Genomic DNA, 20479 nt, shown 5'->3' on the forward strand with positions numbered 1-20479 from the left:
ATATGCTCCTTACTATTGATGGGATCACACAGTGTTCATTCAGCCTCTTTCAGACCTGCCTCAGCCACCTCCCAACTCCACCCCTCTGTTGGAAACACCTGTGTAAGTGGGGCTTTCTAGAGTTTAGGCTTAAATCTTCCTCTTTAGGACGACCGGCGTCTAACCCACCCACAGAACCGACAGATAAATCAACATTAGCTTTGTCATAAACTCAGCTGCTTGCCAGCCCACCTCAGCAAGCCATGGCATGTTTCCTTAGCATTTCTCTTGGTAAGAGGCGCTACTTGCATCATTTGTGATACAAAACAGCTAGGCTTTCTTTTCTTTTCTTTTTTCTTTTCTCTTTTCTTTTCTTTTCTTTTCTTTTCTTTTCTCTTCTCTTCTCTTCTCTTCTCTTCTCTTCTCTTCTCTTCTCTTCCTTTCCTTTCCTTTCCTTTCCTTTCTTTTCTTTTCTTTTCTTTCTTTCTTTCTTTCTTTCTTTCTTTCTTTCTTTCTTTCTTTTTTTTTTTGGATGACTAGCTTTCCTAATCTGTCATAGACTCTGGGGCTTATCTATAAATCCCTGTCTCTGCTGTTCATATTGAGTCTAGCCAATCATGTTGCTCTATCTTACTGAGCGTTTCCTTCAAGGTCATGTGCTGAACCCTTTCAAATTATTAACTTATTACCTCTCACAGCAGAACCATCATTATCACCTTGGTTTTGGAGTTCAGGAAACTGAGGTGAGAGCGCTTAAGTGATTTGAATGTGGCCACACAGTTGAGATTCAAACAGCCTTCACCCCTCAAGGAGAAGATTCGGACCCAGGAAAATCTGACTTCGGGGTTCATGCTCTTTACCACCACCTTCTGTCACCCCGAACAATGAGAGCTCCAGGCAAGAGCACACCCCCAGCTCCACAATGGGCTATTCTAAGCAGAATTCACATATCTTCACACCTTCTGGCTCCATGGTTTCATGATCTTCATAATGAGCACGCTCCCCATCTTCTGCGGACTGGCACAGATGTGCTCTTTTATTCTGGTTCACGCCATACAGACAATTGGAAGGGAACATGGTCTCCTTTTTTCTTCCAAATATTGATTCGATTTTCATCTGGTGTAAAACCAATAACAAACCCCACAAAAGTGTTGAACGAAAATAATAGTGTGACAACTAAGTTTGTAATTCTAAATGAAGTAAATTTATTTAATACAAAGAGTATTTTCCCAACTCAAAAAACACTTAAGATATAGTGAGAAGAGGAAGAAGAATAGGAGAAATGTAGTGGGTATACTAAGCTTGAACTCGTGATATTCAAAGGTCTCTTGCTACTTTGTGGTTATGAAGTCCATGGAAGTGAAATTGAAAATTTTCGTGCACTCTTCGAGCAATAGTTTCAACCTCACAGTTGCCTACAAGAGTGTGGTGATGAGGCGGAAAAACTAGTGGATGGACAGGGAGTAGACACAGATTTCAGTTGTGGTTCTGATGTTATTAACAATATGGACAACTTCTGATAAGAGTTAAATCCATTAGAATTCATGGGACTAGAAAGGGTTCAGTGTCCCTTTAAACTGCAGTATTATACAGATTTCTGGTATTAGTAGCGCATTACATTTATATATTATAATAAGACAGATTCAATGCTAAGTGTTTCCATTGATAATAACCAGTGGCCAAAGTGTCATGTTGACTTAAGTACTCATGTTAGTTCCTGGTTGCAACTCTCACTGTTTTATCACAAATAGTGTCCTAGCGACCTAACATATCTAACATGCTTTCCAACCCCAGCTACTATCAGAAATACCCCAAAGAGGAAAAAAAAACAAAAATTTTTTTCTTTGAAGACAGAAGACATATCCCTTGACTCACAAACCCATGCACAATAATATGTATTTAGAGAAATAAAAGTTCTTAGATATCTTAAGGATCAATTTATCTCAATTAGAATTTGCTATCTCCTATCTACACATTCTACCCATTCTTCACTTACGAGGCATTTGCAAACCACCAGTAACACAGCAAGTCGGCTCATAAATGTTAGAAGAAGATTCTGGGAGTTGTGACCCTGGTGCCACAGAGACGGGAGGCCTACAGGAACTGGATTCAGGGCTCTGAGATTGACATTGGCCAGGTTCACTTTCCGGAGTCTGACAACTCTTAGACACACACGTCTTGGGTGGACAACTCTTGGCCACATAGCTCACAGGCTGGCAGCTCTGGACCACAAAACCTACTTGCTGGCTGCTTCCTGACCGGCAAGGCGCAGAAACACACTCCGCCACTGCTGAGGAACGTCCTGATTGACATATTGTCTTTTCACAGGGCCTGGAATTAGAACAAGTTGTTTGGACAGCTCTGGGGAGGCCGGCACTTTGCACACAGCTAGGCTCTGTGCACGGTCCCTGTTTACAGTTGGGCACTTTGCAGCTGGTAGCCTCACTGCAGGTTTCTTGAAAGTTGTCCAGGAGCCAGGTCCTGCCATGACAGCTGCTGGGTAAAAAGAATCCATCTTCAAAGTTTATAAGCTTGGACCCATGTATGATGGCAGAGAGTGGTGGGGCATTGTAGAAACTCCTGGGCAAGTGGTCTTGGCTCTGGGGCATACTGATGAAACCCTTGATTGGAATTGATCATAAGGATCCAGCCTGCCAGGTCTGAAGATTCTTTTTTGGCGAGATTATATACTCAGAAAACTGGGTGTTGGCTTCTTCTCAAGACTCCTTTCCACCTCATTGCTTACGCTAATTTGAAGGATAACATCTCATTAGCACTTTGTTTAGTAACATAGGAAGATGACATCCTAGTAACAAAGAAGCCGTCCATTTTGAATCTTCAAAATGGCTTTCATGTTAGCCCCAAAGCTGATTCATCAGGGCAGAGTTTCTCAAATATGAGTCCCAACATGCCACCCAAGCTAACTTTTTTTTTTCTTAGTCGCTGTGACTCTCCATATTGGCAAATGGATAAAACAAATGGATGTGGAAACAGCCAGTCGTAAACTAATCAACAACAGCACTGGAGTTTGGAGGGGTGCTCTTTTGGCAGAACAGAACAACATGATCAAGACATTTTCAGTCAGGAACCAATAGGTTTAAGCTCACCTTCATTCTACTCAGATCTTGATCTGTCCAATTGATGAAGATGTGTGAAGCACGCGACAATGAAATCTCTTCTTAACTGCTCACCCAAAATACTGAAAGTGGTCGTTGCCTTATAAACATCATTCCCTTTGTCTAACATTTTGTATCCCTTGCCTTATTGAAGGTCAAATGTAAACATCGCCTCTTTATGAAGCTTTTCCCTGATCTTCCTATTTACAGGTTATTACTTCTTCCTCTGACTTACCGATGGACTTTGACACATTCTTTATTATGACTATGTTTATACCAAGTAGTGTATTTACTTTTATTTGCGTTTCTCAATGGTTGATAATTTGCCTTTGTAACAAACCTGTTTCAGATGTGCTTTTCATTTTTGTGTATCATGTTTTGTTTTTTGACTGCAGAATGATGGGCACCTACATTTCTCGCATTAGCAGTTGTACGCAGCTTAGTTCCATGCTCATAACACAGGACCCCAGCACAATTTCCGCAGCATCTTCTATAATTCACTTAGCTTGGCTCATGAGACTGAAACAACAGAAGTGTATTCTTAGCACAACGCTCTGGCCCCTTTTCTCAGATCTGAAGAAAATCAAGAACATTCAGGAACCTGGAACAGTTCTGATACATCCTCTTTAACATGCGATGGACTGGGGATCTCCTGTATTTCAAAGGACACATCTGAATACATTCACCCTGACAAGCAGCACGCTCAACCTGCGTGTAATGCCTTCACAACATGTGCAAGTTACTTATAATGTTGAATGACCAGTCCTGTGTGTTTCAAGATCCCATTCTGCCCTCCCCATGACCCAAACAGCACCCCATTTAAATCGTATGCATATTTGTATTTATCATCACAGAGGCTTCCTCCGTAGCTTGTTAACTCTGGTGCTTAGAAGTATTAAATGGATTTTCATTGCTCGGAGAGGAAGATCCGTCCTCCTTAGCCCGGCCTACCTAGCACTTGCAAAACCTGGGTGTTGTGTACTTTACTAAGTCTACATCTTGTCCTTTCCTTCTGCCCCACATCCTCCATTTGCACAGGCCTCTATTGGGCTCTTGAGCATGTCAAGCCTCTCTTTGCCTCATTACATGCAGATGCCCGTCTGTCTCACCTCTTCACTGCCCTCTCCCACTCCACGTGCAGCTCCTCTCCTCATCTTTTGTGTCTCCATGTAAGAGCTACCTAGAATAGTGGCTTTCCTTCGTCACCCTATTTGAAAAAAGCTTCCATTCTCAGAGTCTGTTTTTCTTCCTTCATGGAGCTTATCTCAGTTTATAATGATTTTATTTGTTTCTTCGCCGTGCCTTTGCCACGGCACTGTGAGTTCCACAAAGGCAAAGAGTACGTATATCTTCCTCGCTATTGTATCCCCAGCACTGAGCACAGGGCCTGGCTGACACATAGTAAGAGTTCCATTAATGCATTTTGAAAAATTAATGAATAGAAGCTGCTAAATAAAGAGAAGTTGCTAAGTGTATTCAAATTATAGTTAATGTCTGAAGGGATAGAATTCTGGAAGCTTGACATACCCAAGATTTTCAAGAATTGGCCAAGGTACAGAGTTTAAAGAGGAAAAAATAATAATAAGACCCATGCCTACATTTCAGCTACCCCTTTGTGAAATAAGAGCAAAATCTTTAAGGAAGCCACTTATTAGCATGGCACGAGCGGAGTCAATTATTTCAAAATCATGTTTGGTTGTATGTAGGCATGTTTTAAAAAGCTTTCCCCATGAAAAAAGGGCACCACTTTTCACTGTCAGCACCACAGAGTCCTGTTGCAAAACCAGACTTGGTTGGGGGGGGGCAGAGGCGGGACATCCTCCCGGCCAGCATTCACACAATTGTCTCCAACAGACTGCCTTCTTATTAACCTCACAATGTGTAGCAAATTAGTGAATACCTGTGCAGTTCCCAATCTCTAAATGTCAAATAGTGACGCCAGGTCTGTCATTTGTGAATAAGGCCACCCCATGGATTCTTTTCTCTTTGGGATGAAGCATTAACTTGCACATGCTATTTAACTGATGGCTGAATGAATAGGTGTTTCAGCACGCAATTTTAGCTCAATGAGTAAATACAGATTTTGGCTGGTGTTGGATTTATAGAGGGAGTTACTAGGTTTATTACCGTGGAATGACATATGCCAGGACAACTGGTCACCTTCAGACTGTTCAAAGCAACCCACTAAAAATTAAGTGTTCACTTTGTAGGCACTTGAACAATGATAATTATGTAGTCTATTTCCTAGTTTTCTTGTGAAATAGGTAGAAACGGTCACATGATTGCTCATGGTAACTGGATACTTCGCCACTGAATGGTTGAACAATTTCCTGGTCTGGTCTGTCCCGGTCTTGAAATAGAAAAATGATTGCAGCTGCAGTAGCACTTCTTTACCACCAGAGGGTGGACTATTAAAAATTGCTGTGGATAAGAAATTAAATACAAGGAAGGGTTCTCCAGCTATGATTTTTAAGCCAAGATCTACAGTCACAAACCTTGAACATTTCCCTTAAGTGTCTATCCCTTGGATCCTTCATTTTTTTAATGTTTTTTTTTATTACATTATGTTAGTCACCATACTTGTAAGAGTATCAACCTCATAAAATGGTTTTACAGATAAAAATGAGATGATATATATGATACGTGATTGCCACATATGGAATGGTAAATGAATAAAAGTAGCAATTATTTCTGATCAGGTTAAGGATCTTTGTGCAGACCAAAATGTTGTTCTGATGGTGATCTCAATCTTGGATTGATATTAAACTATCAGGTGAAATAAACATAGTATCTTTTTTGTGTGTTTGAGATTATTTTGTTTGCGTCCATAACTGTTGCACATTCCATTTTTCTAAGGGTTGGATTGTATTCATCATTCCCATTAAAGGTCTAGTCAACCTGTTTCTATCTCTCAAGGGCTTGGCGCTTGATGATCATAAGGTTGAACAGTTTATACTACTTTTATATTTGATTATGTGGCTATATTGGACTTCTAAACACTTGTTCAGCTATAGTAAAGTAAAACATAAATAAATAAAAAATTAGAGTAACATAATTCAGCTCAGTTCTCCCATAATCCTCTATCCTTGTCTTGGTTTTATCTCCCCAACCAAATGACTTAAGTTAATTTAAATCCATTCCTCTTCTCCAACCAGGAAGGTCACTCATAATAGACAGATTGCATAGCAATGGAAGAATATTAGACCAAGAGTGAAGAGATCTGGCTTCTAGCCCTGGTTCCATTAATTCACTGCATGAATTTGGACAAGTCACCCTGCCTCTCTGGATATCTTCTAAGATAATGAATTTAGATGAGAAGATCTCAAAGGTCCTTTCTGGCTGTCACATTCTATGATTTTCTATCAGAATCTTAATATCTCAGAGTTGAAAAGGACATGAAATGGCATCTTGTCAAATCTACCCGCTGAATGAAATCTGCACTTTCATTTCAGCCATCTAATTTTTATTAAGATTACTTATAAAAATTTTAACAGGACAGAACAAAGACTGAAGTCAGTAAGCTATTAGTTGCCATGCATGGTGGTAGAAATCCATCACTTAAAATGAATAGTCCTATTGTATTTCAGAGTAACTCCGAGAAATAAAGAAAAAGTATATTTTTCATTGGTCCACCTCGAAAGAGTGTGCTGAGGGGAATGACCAATTTCCTTTAAATATAACATTTGTAAAATAAGTCAAGTACCATATAACCACTCTCAGACACTGTAATACATACAGAAAAAAAAAAAATCTTAGTCTCTGGAATACTCAGACTTATGACACTATACCATGATAATGATCCTACGTGGAATATGGAGATAGTCTCTTGCCAGCTTTATCTATTTGTAATGATAAAGAAATTCTCTTAGAACGCTGTAATAAACAGATTCACATGTGACATCATTTTTTTTTTCTATTAAACTATCTCTAAATAATTTTGCTTCTTGGGATAATTCTTGGTCATTTACAATTCAATGAATTTAAATATCCAGAAGGAAAGAAAGAAGAAAGAAAGAAAGAAAGAAAGAAAGAAAGAAAGAAAGAAAGAAAGAAAGAAAGAAAACTACAAACTCTCTATGTAGCCCTTAACAAAGAGTAATTGGAAAGAGAGAATGGACCATAGTATCTTGGCCATTTGAGCATTAACTCCTATATTTCCCAACCCTTTTACACTTGCTTTTTGTTCTTTTCCCCAGATGCACTTACTCTGGCCTGTCCCCGAGGTTAGGTTTTGGTGAAGTTATTTTTCTGCCTTTGTGTGGTCCAGAAATGGGAATTTGCTTTTGAGTGCTCTCATTTATCCTATGGCTACTGCAGTTGTGATGATATGTCATTATGATGGAGCTAAGTCATTTTTGATCATAATGGTGACCAGAAGATTAATGACGTTACTGACAACTAGCTTATCCAAATTGAGTTCAACTAGCAAAAATGAAAGAATGTTTGTTCCTATTGACATAATACATTCTGGAGACTATCATCCTAGTTCCATTTCATTCTTTCATCTTTTAAATTAGTATTTATTGAGTATTTACTACTTTCCAGATCCTGTTAGGTAAGATTCCATTGTGTTCATAGAGATTATAACAAGGGAAAGCAAACGAACAAAATAGTACTGGTTAAACAAAATAATACTTTAAATAAAACATAAAATAGTGAATTTGTAATTAACAAAAATATAAGAATATTTAATGCTACTGTTGTGTAGGAAACAATCAACTCTATTGATTGTGAAGTCTTCCAAAAAGGAGTGAGAGAAGAGATAATATTTCTGTGGGTTTTGAAGTGTTAGAAAGACATGATATTCCTAAAGGTATAAGACTGTATAAGACCTCAGTTCTGCACACGTGTTCAAGGAAATGGGAGTAGACAGCATTGCTGGAGTGCATGTTGGTGGAGTGAATGCCTGTGGGGAGTCGTGAGGAGAGGGAGGAGGGCAGGGCAAAGGTGGACTGCAAATGGTCTTTAACATTACACGGGGCCCTTTATTGGGCAAGGGGGTTGTTCCAGCTTTCCCAATGAGTGTCTCATTTAGGAAAACATTAGCTATAAGGTAACTGAAATTGTTTTTCAAAATGGTTTAAGTAAGAGAAAAGTTTATTGGTTCATATTTACTAAAATCCAGAATGACACAGTCTGGGCTCTGCTTCTCACATTTCTCTCGGCTTTGCTATCTTTCATGTGATGGTTTAATTTTTAGGCCACGGGCAAGATGGATGTAGCATTCCACACAGGAGACGACAAAGTCCAGAGGAAGAGACTGTTGCTCCAAAAACTAGGAGCATGGTCACGTTATTTTCTAGGACTGACTGTGCAGATAAGGGGGGATACACAAACAAAACCCAGCTTCTTTGGGGGAGAGGGGAGAGAAACATCTTGTGAGGGCAATGAACAATGAGTACCCAGACCCACCTACAGATTTTTCTTCCCACTTACGTATTTTCAAATGTGGATGACTGTGTTCTGCAACCACAAGAGAGTTTAGTAGACTATGAGTTATCACATCCAGATCTAACCCCAAGATACCAAGAGGTAAAGTCCTCTTTCTCAGGTAATATTATCTATTCATGATAGCGCCATGTTTCCCTGAGTTCCCAGGTGACATCTTTGGAAACAGATTGAGGAAGGAGACAAGCACCAAGATGAGAAATGAGTTAGAAATTGAATTAATTTTATTATAATCAAATACATAAGTGTTTAATTTCATCCATATTTAGGAAGTTTGTTTCATCATACCAGTTACTGTTATTAGTATCAGGAGGTCAAAATGCCATTACCGCTTGCATAAGTTTACAAAAGAGGCTCATGAAAAGTATTTTGACATTTCCTCATCTAAAGAAACCAGGATAGTACAACTTGAAGCATCACTGCTGTCCCTGGAACTTTTCTTCTTGGATTAGACTCTGTAGTTTAACCAAAGTAAGGTGCCTAGTAAGGCTGAAAAGATTATACACAGAAGCATTTAGACTAACCTCCTGCCCTGAGCTGTGATTCCACTTGCCAAAAATTCCAGGGAACTAACTCTGTTGTGGTCAGAAAATTCTGCCTACCAGGGAGCCTAATTATTGTTATTTTTTAATATATTATGTTAGTCACCATACAGTACATCCCTGGTTTTTAATGTAAAGTTCGATGAGTCATTAGCTGCGTATAACACCCAGTGCACCATGCAATACGTGTCCTCCTTTCTTTTTAGACAAAGAACAGTAAGTGGGTTTGAAATTCCCAATGGATAGTTTTTTTCTTTAAATTAACATTGACCTGTGATCCGATATCAAATTATATGAGTTTATTTGAAGAAAAAAAAAAGACCTCTTGGATCATTTTTAACTAGAGAAGTAAGAGGGAAAATAGAAAAAAAAAAAAAGGAGGAAAACAAGATGGGTATTCTAGGAGATAAACCATTTCATATTAATAGGATTTTTTAAAAGATTTTATTTATTTGATAGAGAGAGAGGCAGTGATGAGAGGGAACACAAGCAGGGGGAGTGGGAGAGGGAGAAGCAGGCCTCTAGCCGAGCAGGGAGCCCGATGGAGGGCTCGATCCCAGGACCCTGGGATCATGACCCGAGTCAAAGGCAGGCGCTTAATGACTGAACCACCCAGGTGCCCCTAGGATTTCTATTTAATTATACTTTTCTAGGTAGTAGAATATAGACTGTAGCCAGATAACAGCCAAGATCGACTTTGAGGGACTGTGAAGTCCAGGTCTAGAATCCTTAACAAGTTGATTTGTGGGAGAAGCAAGATCTGCAGATTGTTGGGCAACAAGAAGTTTCGCAGCTCCTAGAAGCCTAGTAGGTTGGACAGCAGAATCTGGATCCATAGCCCAGGAAAGGGAGGCCCACAGAACTCCATAACCCAGGGTTCTGAAGCCACGGGATCCACAGCCCAGGGAGTAGGAACTTCTAGGTCCATAGCCCAGGCAGTAACTTCTGCTGGATCCACAGCCTAGAGACCCAGAACAGGTAGACAGGCAAGGATCGCAGAGCGTGGAGGTCCTCTGGTGGTAGCAGGATGTCTGGCAGGGGCTGGACACCACCCAGGATGTCTGGCAGCTGGTGGGCTCACAGAGGGTCTCCTGACAGCCACTGGAGAGGGAGGAGCCTAGCGGGCAGGTGCTGGGAGAGCGGAAGTCAGGGTGGTAGACCAGGTTGGTGGGGCAGGAAGAGCCACAGGAGGAGGCTGGGTAGCGCAGATAGCCCCTAAGGGAGCGGGAGGAGAAGTTTCCAGAACAGCAGCTGTAGGACATGTTGGCAGGAGATGTGAATTCAGCTGAGTGCCAGGGAGGAGATGTTTTGATAGCCCCTCTTCCTCCCAGGCATGTTTATATATATATATGCTCACTGCACTAGGTGTGATTCAGATCCTCCCCATTCTTGCACATGTCTTGTCATGAAAATAACTAATTCACCTAGGCCATAATTATAACTGAACACATTCATGTGTTCTTAACTGCTGTTTAATTATTTGGGGTTTATAGAAGACACTCCTTTTCTCACTTTTTTTTTTTTCTGGAAATAAAAATGTGGTTTGCCTTCAAAAGACATTTGTCATGATGCACTTAGTAGCCTCCTTTTTCACGAGCTTGACTATGGGGATTTTCGAGCGTGAACATTTACATCGTTACCAGTAATCTACTCCTAACAGTCATTAGCCACCTCCCTCCCAAATATCTGTATGTTTTATTGAGTATTTACTATGTGTGCAACATTGAAAATTGTGGTATCATTTAATCCTTGCAACAACCGTATGAGATAGGAATGATCACTAATGTGATACCCACGTGTGCCTTTCCTGAAAGCCAGCAGCAACCACATAGGTATGCCAACAACTCGAGAAGCTTCTCCCTCCTACTCCCAGAATCACATGAACGATGAATGCCCAGGTAGAAAAATAACATTTCAATGTGATAACATTTGCATTTTATCTGAGGTGCCTACTTACGAAGTCCCACCTCTTTTATGAAATTCCCAAATGCAGCCACTGAAAGAACAACTTCTTAATTCTTTCAGTTAATATTTTTAGTTCGCGAAGTTACCATGAAGATGGTTGCTTCAGACTACCTTCTATTTGTCCTCTCGTTTAGCTTGTCATCAATAAGCAACTCATGTTTTATACCGTATGGAGTTACTGGATTCTTTTTCCAGGTGAGGCAGAGAATTCTTTGGCAAACACTTAGACTATCACTGAGAATAATTGCTAAAAACTGATACACCTTTGGAGTGAGTTGACTACCAATGAAATACATTTGCAAAAACTTGAATTTTAATAGTGTGCTAACTTTTGCCAACTCAGTTGGGAGTGAGAAATGAGGCACCTCAGAGAGTGATTCATTTCACTCCCTGCTGAGCTTCTCTTTTGCTCATCGTTCTAGAAAGACAAAGAAGCATAAAACTTACCTTCATACTAAGTGGTTAAAATCATGCTTATCACTATAAAAAAATCAATGGTATAAAGAAAATCCCGGGATTAGAGATGTCTTTTTTTTCACTTATTATAATATCCAACTTCTGCCTTAAAGCATCTTTTAGAAATTGGAAACAAAAGCTATTTATGTAACTTGATCTTTCCTATTTGTTTCCAGGGTGATTGTTTTTTCTAAACTTCTATACCATTTGCTTATCTGGCACCAGTGGAAGAGCCTGCCCATTGTTTTGCTTACAAATTTTTTTAGCAAATGTTTTGCTCGCTTCTCCAAGTCCTTTTCATCTCTTAAAACCCAAATCCCAAATCAAATTCCTCCTATCTGACAGGTGTTCATCTCAGCTAAGCTTTGACTCTCCTGACATAAGAATCTTCGTATAAGTTATCCATTTGCTGCATAAACACACACACACACACACACACACACACACACACACACACACACACAGAAGAGGAATTGCAACAATGGATGTCTTTTGATATGGCTCATACAGAATCAGTAAGACTTCAGTCTTTTCTTTTAAAGATTTTATTTATTTGAGATAGAGTAGGGGGAGGGGTCGCGGGAGAGGGAGAAGCAGACTCCCCACTGAGTCGGGAGCCCGACTTGGGGTTTGATCTCAGAACCCCAGGATCACGACCCCAGTCAAAGGCAGACGTTAACCGACTGAACCACCTAGGTTCCCCAAATTCAATCTTTTGAATTTGCAGAAGAGTCACATGTGGGGGTTCAGCAACAGGGCTTAGTCATCTTTGACCCAGCGACTGGCACATGGTGGGTACTCCAAATTGTTTATGAACTGAAAGAATATATCAAATCATTAACGTTCTATCTTTATACTTATGCAAAATAAATATATGCATGTGAACTAATTGTTTTTTTTAATTTATCTTTAAGAAAATGCTAAGTGAAAAGATGTATCTATTTCATAATTACATATAATCCCCAAGTTCAGCATAACAACTTAGTGCCTGAAGTGACCCTAGATATCTGTCCCCCACCCTCACTCCACACGAAGCTGGCTTTGTCTTGATCAGTTATTATTTCTTTTTTTTTCCAAGCAACTTCATTCTTTTTTTTTTTTTTTTTTTTAGATTTTATTTATATATTTGACAGAGAGAGAGACAGCGAGAGAGGGAACACAAGCAGGGGGAGTGGGAGAAGCAGAAGCAGGCTTCCCGCTGAGCAGAGAGCCCAATGTGGGGCTTGATCCCAGAATGCTGGGATCATGACCTGAGCCAAAGGCAGACGCCCAACGACTGAGCACCCAGGCGCCCCCAAGCAGCTTCATTCTCATCCATTGTAATGGTTCTGTTTTCTCAGCCTTTTGACACGGTCAACTTCCTTCAATCCAAAAATGTCAAATAGTGTCATCTCCTTCATGATGATACAGCTCTTCTAATTTTTAAATATAGAATTCTCTAAGAAGTTTATCAACTATCTTACTTCTTATTCACTTTTCAATAACCATATTATCTCTATCTGGTTTAACACTCTTCTGAAATTTCACTGCCGTGCTCAGCAGTGGCTCTACGCTGCTAAACGCTGTGGACATTTTTAGGATAATCCTATGTGAATGTTTAGTCACATTCAACACAAGTGACTGTGCCCTTGATCTTGAAACATGTTCATCTGTGTTGTTCCATGACATCCACTTCTCATTTTCCACTTAAATCTCTGTACCCTTGGTTGGGTTCTGGTACATAATGTTTCTTGAGGTTTGGTACTCATCTCTCGACATATTCTCTCTGTAGGGGAGGCACCTCCCCTCCATGGCTTAAAATACTGTCCATATTCTGTGTCATTTAATGTGTATTTCCATGCACACTTCTTATTTTTAATTCTAGACTCAGATACCCAATTACTTACTAGACACTTCAATTTGGAGGTTTCATAAGGGTGTCCAACTTTTATGTGTATGAAATTGGACTTTTGCTCTTTCCCAAGGAGAATAAAATATTTCTTTTCTTATCTGAGTAAGCAGCATTTCCACCCATCTAGTTGGAATCCTCCTAATATATGCAGTTCATCCCAAATGTGGCCCATTTTGTCTTCCAAACCCTCCATAAATCTATCTAGTCCTCTTACTGCCTACCTCCTAGTCTAGGTTTCTCAACCCCATCATGCCTGACATTTTGGAATGCATAATTCTTAGTTGTAGGGACCATCCTGTGCATTGTAAAGTATTTGGTGGTACCCTTGGCCTCTATCCACTAGATGTCAATAGCACACCTCTTCTCCCCTCACCAACACACAGACACAGACACATACACGTACACACACACACATACACACACACACCATGACAATTAACTATGTCTCCAAAAGTTGCATGGGAGTGAAAGCAGCTTCTGGGAAGGAACACTTGCTCTACTTCAAGCTGTTTCCCTTCTTGGTGGGCTGTGGAAGAGCGTCGACATGGCCTCTCATTTTCAGAAATTGTCCCTTCCATTCTTTTCTCCCTACCCCTGTCTGATAAATGCTAAAATGAAGGGGCGCCTGGGTAGCTCAGTCAGTTAAGCATCTGACTTTTGGTTTCAGCTCAGGTCATGATGCCAGGATCCTGGAATCGATCCCTGCATCGGGGTCAGTGCTCATGTAGAGTTGCTTGTCCTTCTTCCTTTGCTCCTCCCCCCACTCTCTCACAAATACATAAAATCCTTAAAAGAAAATCTTAAAATAGGAGCGCCTGGGTGGCACAGCGGTTAAGCGTCTGCCTTCAGCTCAGGGCGTGATCCTGGAGTTCTGGGATCGAGCCCCACGTCAGGCTTTTCCGCTGGGAGCCTGCTTCTTCCTCTCCCACTCCCTCTGCTTGTGTTCCCTCTCTCGCTGGCTGTCTCTATCTCTGTCGAATAAATAAATAAAATCTTAAAAAAAAAAAAAAGAAAATCTTAAAATAGAAAGTGCTCACATCACTCTCCTAATGAAACTTTCTCTAGTGCACATGTGATAAGATACAAATTCTGTACATGATTTGCTAGGCTGCATGGTCGTGGCCCTGGCCGTGTCTCTAACTTCATTTGCACCCTGGACCCTTTCCCTCGCTCGCAATTAAACTGTCTCCAGCTTTCCCCTACCACAAGGACATGTTATTTTCTCTGCCCTGCATGTTCTTCCTTCATCTGGATAATTAAGATAATTAAACCTTCCCTCACTTTATAGCCACTGTATCCCAGGATAAATTAGGCTTCCCTGTTATGATATCTACCATCCTTGTACTATTCTATCATCTTTATAATATATTTATTTTTTAAACTGTACTGTCGACTAGGGCTGCGCTACTGAAAATGACTAGTCCATGGAGATCATTACTATCTACCATGAGATAGTGTATACCAACACGTAAATCAATGCCTCGCTTCCTTCATTAAGAACGTTAAGAAGTCTCACATGATTAAAATTGTCAGCTTAACTAAATCACAGGTTTAATAACATCATTGATTTACCCTGATCTATGACTCACTCTGAATGGCACGTCTCTGACTGTAATCTTGGGGGGGTGGGGGGACGGACAATTACTCTTTCTTGTTCAACACAAAATCCTCAGCTTAAGAACAGTCAAAGGTATATAGTTTTTCAATAAATGCTTCCTTAATGGATAAATTAGGAAATCAGTGGCTTTATCACTACCCAAATATCTCCTATCCTATTTTGTCTTTAAACTTCCAAACTTTTCCTTGGTTCACGCTGGGTATTTCACAAAACAGCAAATCCAGCAGAAACTGAACCGCCTTCGTAAACAGTCTTCTGGCCCAGACCTGCTTCTACTCTTTCGCACCCTCCTTAGTTATAGTACACCATCTATGCAACCCTGAAAATGGGATGCCCAGGAGATAGCTATGACGTTCCTCTTTCTATTTCCCCTCTCCGATCTCGGATCAGCATGCCTTCCTATTTTTTTTTTTTTAATCTCCAAAACATATTAGAATACTTTGCTTTCCTTTCTTGCTGCATCTCGGCTATTCTGCCTTTCCTCTTGCATGTTGTCCTCAGCGTGCCCCCAAGCCTCTGGTCTTGCTTCTCTCAACCCACTGTCCGATGCATTTCTCTGAATGCTCTTTCTAAAAGTCTAGGTTGGCCTTTGCAAACTTGAATTCAGTTTCCAAGTATTTTATGCAAGTCATCCTATGATCTGACTCCCAATTATCTCATACCCAATACCTTTATGCCCTAATTTTACCTTTAAAAGATAGCATATCTCTTCAGCTCAGTTTAAGGATTGAAGGCAAAGGAGTTAGTCGAGGAAAGGGCTCTTGTTTCAAGAAGCTCAGCGTCAGCAAAGAATGTCGGAAGAGAGGAGATGGAGGATGAAGCTGGAGACAGCAGCCAGATTACAAGGGGCTCTGGAAGCCACAACGAGGGTTTGGACATTCTTCAAAGGTCCCCAAATCTCTGAAACTAAAAATTCTTTGGAACTAATTTGGAGATGAAAGAAAAGACGACATACTCTCTTTAGATGGATTCACATGGCTCAAACTAATGGAAACTATGCATATTAATTTTTTCTTTTCCTTCTTAGTGTAGATATCTTATGTTGTGCCTTAGAAATAAATTGGTATGTTTGATTATGGGCTGTTGTTCCAGATACTACCTGGGGTATTATATAATATACAGCTTATCCATTCTCTTAGCTTTATAAAATCTGAAAGACTCTGGATTCCAAATCTCATCTGTTCTCGTTGGCTTAGACAAGGGAGTATGAACCTGACGCAGTGAGAAACCATTCATAAGTTCTAAGTATGGATCCAACGAGATCAAATTTGCCTCCTACAAGATGACTCCGGCTGCAATGTGAAGAATGGATCAGAGGTTCTCCTAGGAGTAAGAGTGGGCCGCAGGGATCGGACCACGGCAGTATGATTTAATAACCTATATTCTTAACCACAGTGCTTGGCTGCCTCCCAAGAAAATGATGAAAACCCACGAACATATAGAATGAGATAAGAAGGGGCCTACGGTGGCACCCCAAGAAAATCTTACATTTAAGGAATTTGCAAAGAGGAGCCCACAAAAGACCTTGAGGGAATAGCCAGTGAAGTAAAAACACAACCGGGAGCTGGACAAACAAAATCAATTTGAAGATATGTTACAAATAGAAGAAAGTCGTCAAAAAAGTATCGAATGTTGGAGAAAGATCAAGCTAGGTGATGCCCCCTCTGGATTTTAAGCATCTCTCCATGGGAGACTGCATACACTTTGTTTTTTAACTTGGAAATGGCCACAATTTCAACAGTGCCTGGTACATAGCAGATACTGAATAAACACTATTTAAACTGAACCATGTTGTCCAATTTTTAAAGTAATTACAGCTGATTTTTAGTGAGTTCTTTTGCATGCAAAGGAATCCGTGTACATGATTTCATCTAATCCCTAAAAAGAGCCCTGTGAGGTGTTATTATAATCATCATTGTGGCTAGTGGGCAGTGGAACTCATCTTCGAATCTAGTTTGAATCTGGAGCTCATGTCCTTAACCACTGTCCCTCCCTGCCTCTCCAAGGGACAAAAGACCACAAATTCGCAGACCACAGGGGCCTCTGGAGTACCGGGCTTGAGCCTCAAATTCAGTTCTAATCCTCTTGGACGTCAAAAAGAAAGGGAAACAGTCAGTACCTAGTACTAATGCCCTCACAGCTGCGAGGTCTTTGCTCAAGTGTTTTTTTGGAGTTTTTTTAGTGTTACAGGGTCACTGGGTTTTTGTCTCATGGAGCTGAAGAATGAATCTCGTGGACACAAAAGGGTAAAGTGAAGTGAAAGTTTATTAAGTGAAGATGAGAACAGAAAGAACAAAGCTCTCTAGAATGAGAGGAGTCCTGAATGGGTCACAACTGAAGGCTTTCGTGGCAGTCTTTTACTGAGCACTGACCAGGAAGCTTGTGGCCTTGAAGTTCTTGTGCCATTTTGGTTTGAGCAGGGAGTATTGATAATGTCCTTAATGGCTTACTTCTTCTTTGAGGTCTGGTAATTTTCTGTGATTACAATGTAGCTGCCCAAAAAAAGAAAAAAGAAAAAAAAAATCCTCCGAACATTTAGGGCCAGGTGGTCTGGTTTGTTCCTTTGTCTCTGGTTTTGAATGTTTCAGCATTTCTCCACATTTGGGATTTCTGTGAGCCTGGTCATGGAGGACCGCTCTGTGTGAGCCTAGTCAGGGCAGTCAGGGGCCTCCTATCTCTCCCCACCTAGACCTTAACCCTTTCCTTACCCATGTTACATTACTTTCAGACATAGAACATAGGGATTCCACAAGTTTGTATATTATGCTCTGCTCACTGCAAGTGAAGCTTCCTTACAAATGGGCTATCCTTACTGATTTTATAAAATCAGCAACCAAAGCTATCCATATAGTAATTTGTAATATAAAAAATGCAACCCCCAAAAATGCAACCCCAGTAAGCCAATAAGTCTTAAAAAGTCAAGGAAAAACATGAATATGTTCAAAATCCATAAAAGTTTAGTTTACTAAACAGAGACATATCTGTCACATTGTAGAAGAAAAGAATATGAACCTTATAATTTCTTTTATATAATTTCTTATCATCTGACATAAGGTAGTTTCCCAACTTTGACTTTTTTTTTTCCCCTGACTGTTCTTTTGTATAATGATGACAGAACATGTATCTCTCAGAGAAGATAAGTAGTTGGTGGTCAGTCAATTGAGGAAGTGAGGGTGTGTAGTAGACGAATATAATAGCGGCATTTCCTTGTAGAAGTGTGAAGAAGCATGAAGCTGATTGATAAAAGCCAGTCCTACAGACTGGTCTGTATTAAGATGTAGAGAAGTGGCTTTCACGGCAGAAGCTGGGATGGGATGGTAATTCAGGTTTTGGGAATCACAAAATCTAAAGTTTAAAGATTGGAGACCATTGAATTCATAGTCTCTGGAGAAAGGATAGCTCCTGGCTGCTGGTGGGCTTCTGGTAACTCTCTTGTGAGTCACTACGGAGAGACATATCTAAGTGGAGACTGGGAGAGCAGAGATCAGTAGGTAGACACAGTAGCTGGGGTAAGAAGGGCCACAAGACAAGATGGGGTAGACCGGGAATTCTGTAAGAGAAAAGGGAGAGAAGTTTCCAATCCAGCAGTTGAAATATATTATCATTATGTCGAATGCGTTTGTGATCAATGTCAAAGAGTGTCTGAATATTCTCTGCTGGCTTAGACAGCTTATATGCTCACCCTGTTGGTGAGACATTCTTGACAGCCGCCTTCAATATCCTTCTACGCTACAATATGCATAAGAACAAGGTGTCCTGTCTAACTTCAAACAACTCGAATAACACTATTATAAATACGCTTACTTGTATTTTGCAGGCAAAAGCCAGCTTACAGTTTTGCTTTGGATTTCAGATGATGGTTGTAGACTCAAAGCAGTTGGTCATCATTACTGGTTTAATCTGCGACTTGGAGGGTCATTTACAGGTTGCTGAGATATAGCTCTCTTCTTTCCTCCCAGCTTACAGTGTTATATTTTGTTGTGATTCTTCTCTCAGTCATTCCTAATGTGGCTTGCCATATTATAAAAAATGTACTTAGGTTCAGTAACAACTAATGCGTGTGACAGAAATGGCTCATAAAAGACAAAGATCATTCCATGATCATGATACTCCATGAGAATCAAATGAGTTTTATGGAAAAAGAATTCTGCTTGGCTCTCTTTACCAGCTGGATGAATATGGAATGTCTCATATAAGTGGACTTAAATTATATTAGCTAAGAAAATGGAAATTTCAGCCCAAATACTTTTAAAAAGTAATCGACCATCAAATTTATAGCGTGTAAATTTTTAATGGCCCTTTAGGGGCTGTGTTTATAAGCAGTAAAGCAAATACCAAATTATTTTCCTCAAGCACACTGAAAAGTGCTGAACAAATAAAAATTTCCAAAGCAATGTTATAGATACCACATTTTCATGTTATGTGAGGGTGGGTATTATAGCTAAAGATCCCTGATTAACCTCGATAGAAGAATGTGGTGACTTAGAGACCAGAAGAGCTCCAGTGAAGACCAGGAGTCAAAGGCAAAGAGGTAAGACTGCCCAGAAGGATCACAGTGTAAAAGAAATATATATATTTTTAAGATGAATAGAAAAAGCATTATAAGGAAACTCTGAGCTAAGTTGTAAACCAGGATTTTATATAGATAGATAGATAGATGATAGATAGATGATAGATAGATAGATAGATAGATAGATAGATAGATAGATAGATAGATAGAGATAGAGATAGAGATAGATAGAGATAAAGATATATTCTAAAGCTACTCGGTTAGTCTATGTTTATTTACATATTTATGATGTTTGGGAGGGAATGGAGTACACTATTGTGCACTTTAGTGGATATTTAAAATGTTTAAGAAAAGAAAGAATAAATATTTGGTTTTAGACTATATAAAAGATGTGATGGGGGCACCTGGGTAGCTCAGTCACTTAAGGGTTTGCCTTCAGCTTAGGTCATGATCCCAGGGTCCTACTCAGCAGGGAGTCTTCTCCCTCTTCCTCTGTCCCTCCCCCTACCTGTGTTCTCTCTCTCTCTCTCACTTCCTCTCTCTAGCTGTCTCTTTCTCAAATAAATAAAAATCTTTAAAAAAAGGAATGTGATTTTTATGGCTCATGCAACCAGACAGGTCAACGGACTCAGATGCATTGATTTCGGGGACATAAGTTCTATACATTTATAGTTTAAATAATAGTTAACATTTATAGAGTGTTTTCTATATCCAAGGAACTCTTTTAGTTGCTTTGGATATCTTATCATCCGTTCCTCATCGTAAACCTGTGATATAAATACTATCATTATCCCTTTTTTTACATTAAAGGAAATTGAATTTTTGAGAGGTCCTACAATATGTACAAAACAAATAGCCAATAAGTGTTAGAGTTATGGATTCAAATATGCATGGTGTTTCCTCAGGAGTCACATGCTTGGACAGTTTAACTGGGTTCCCGCTCACAGCAGACAG

At 40.0% G+C, this 20479-nt stretch overlaps 1 protein-coding gene and 1 pseudogene across 1 annotated transcript; both read right to left on the reverse strand.

Annotated features, from left to right (window-relative positions):
• Positions 1-1967: 1967 nt before the first annotated feature.
• On the reverse strand, positions 1968-2588 carry KRTAP27-1 (keratin associated protein 27-1). Its single transcript, XM_045785688.2, has one exon. It carries the CDS (start codon positions 2586-2588, stop codon positions 1968-1970), a length of 621 nt encoding a protein of 206 aa, XP_045641644.2.
• Positions 2589-9814: 7226 nt separating this feature from the next.
• Positions 9815-10347, reverse strand: LOC123784363 (keratin-associated protein 13-1-like; annotated as a pseudogene).
• Between the last annotated feature and the right edge of the window lie 10132 nt (positions 10348-20479).

Source organism: Ursus americanus, chromosome 4 (assembly GCF_024610735.1).
Source record: "Ursus americanus isolate L20-20 chromosome 4, mUrsAme1.1.p, whole genome shotgun sequence".
In the NCBI taxonomy this organism is placed as follows: domain Eukaryota; kingdom Metazoa; phylum Chordata; class Mammalia; order Carnivora; family Ursidae; genus Ursus; species Ursus americanus.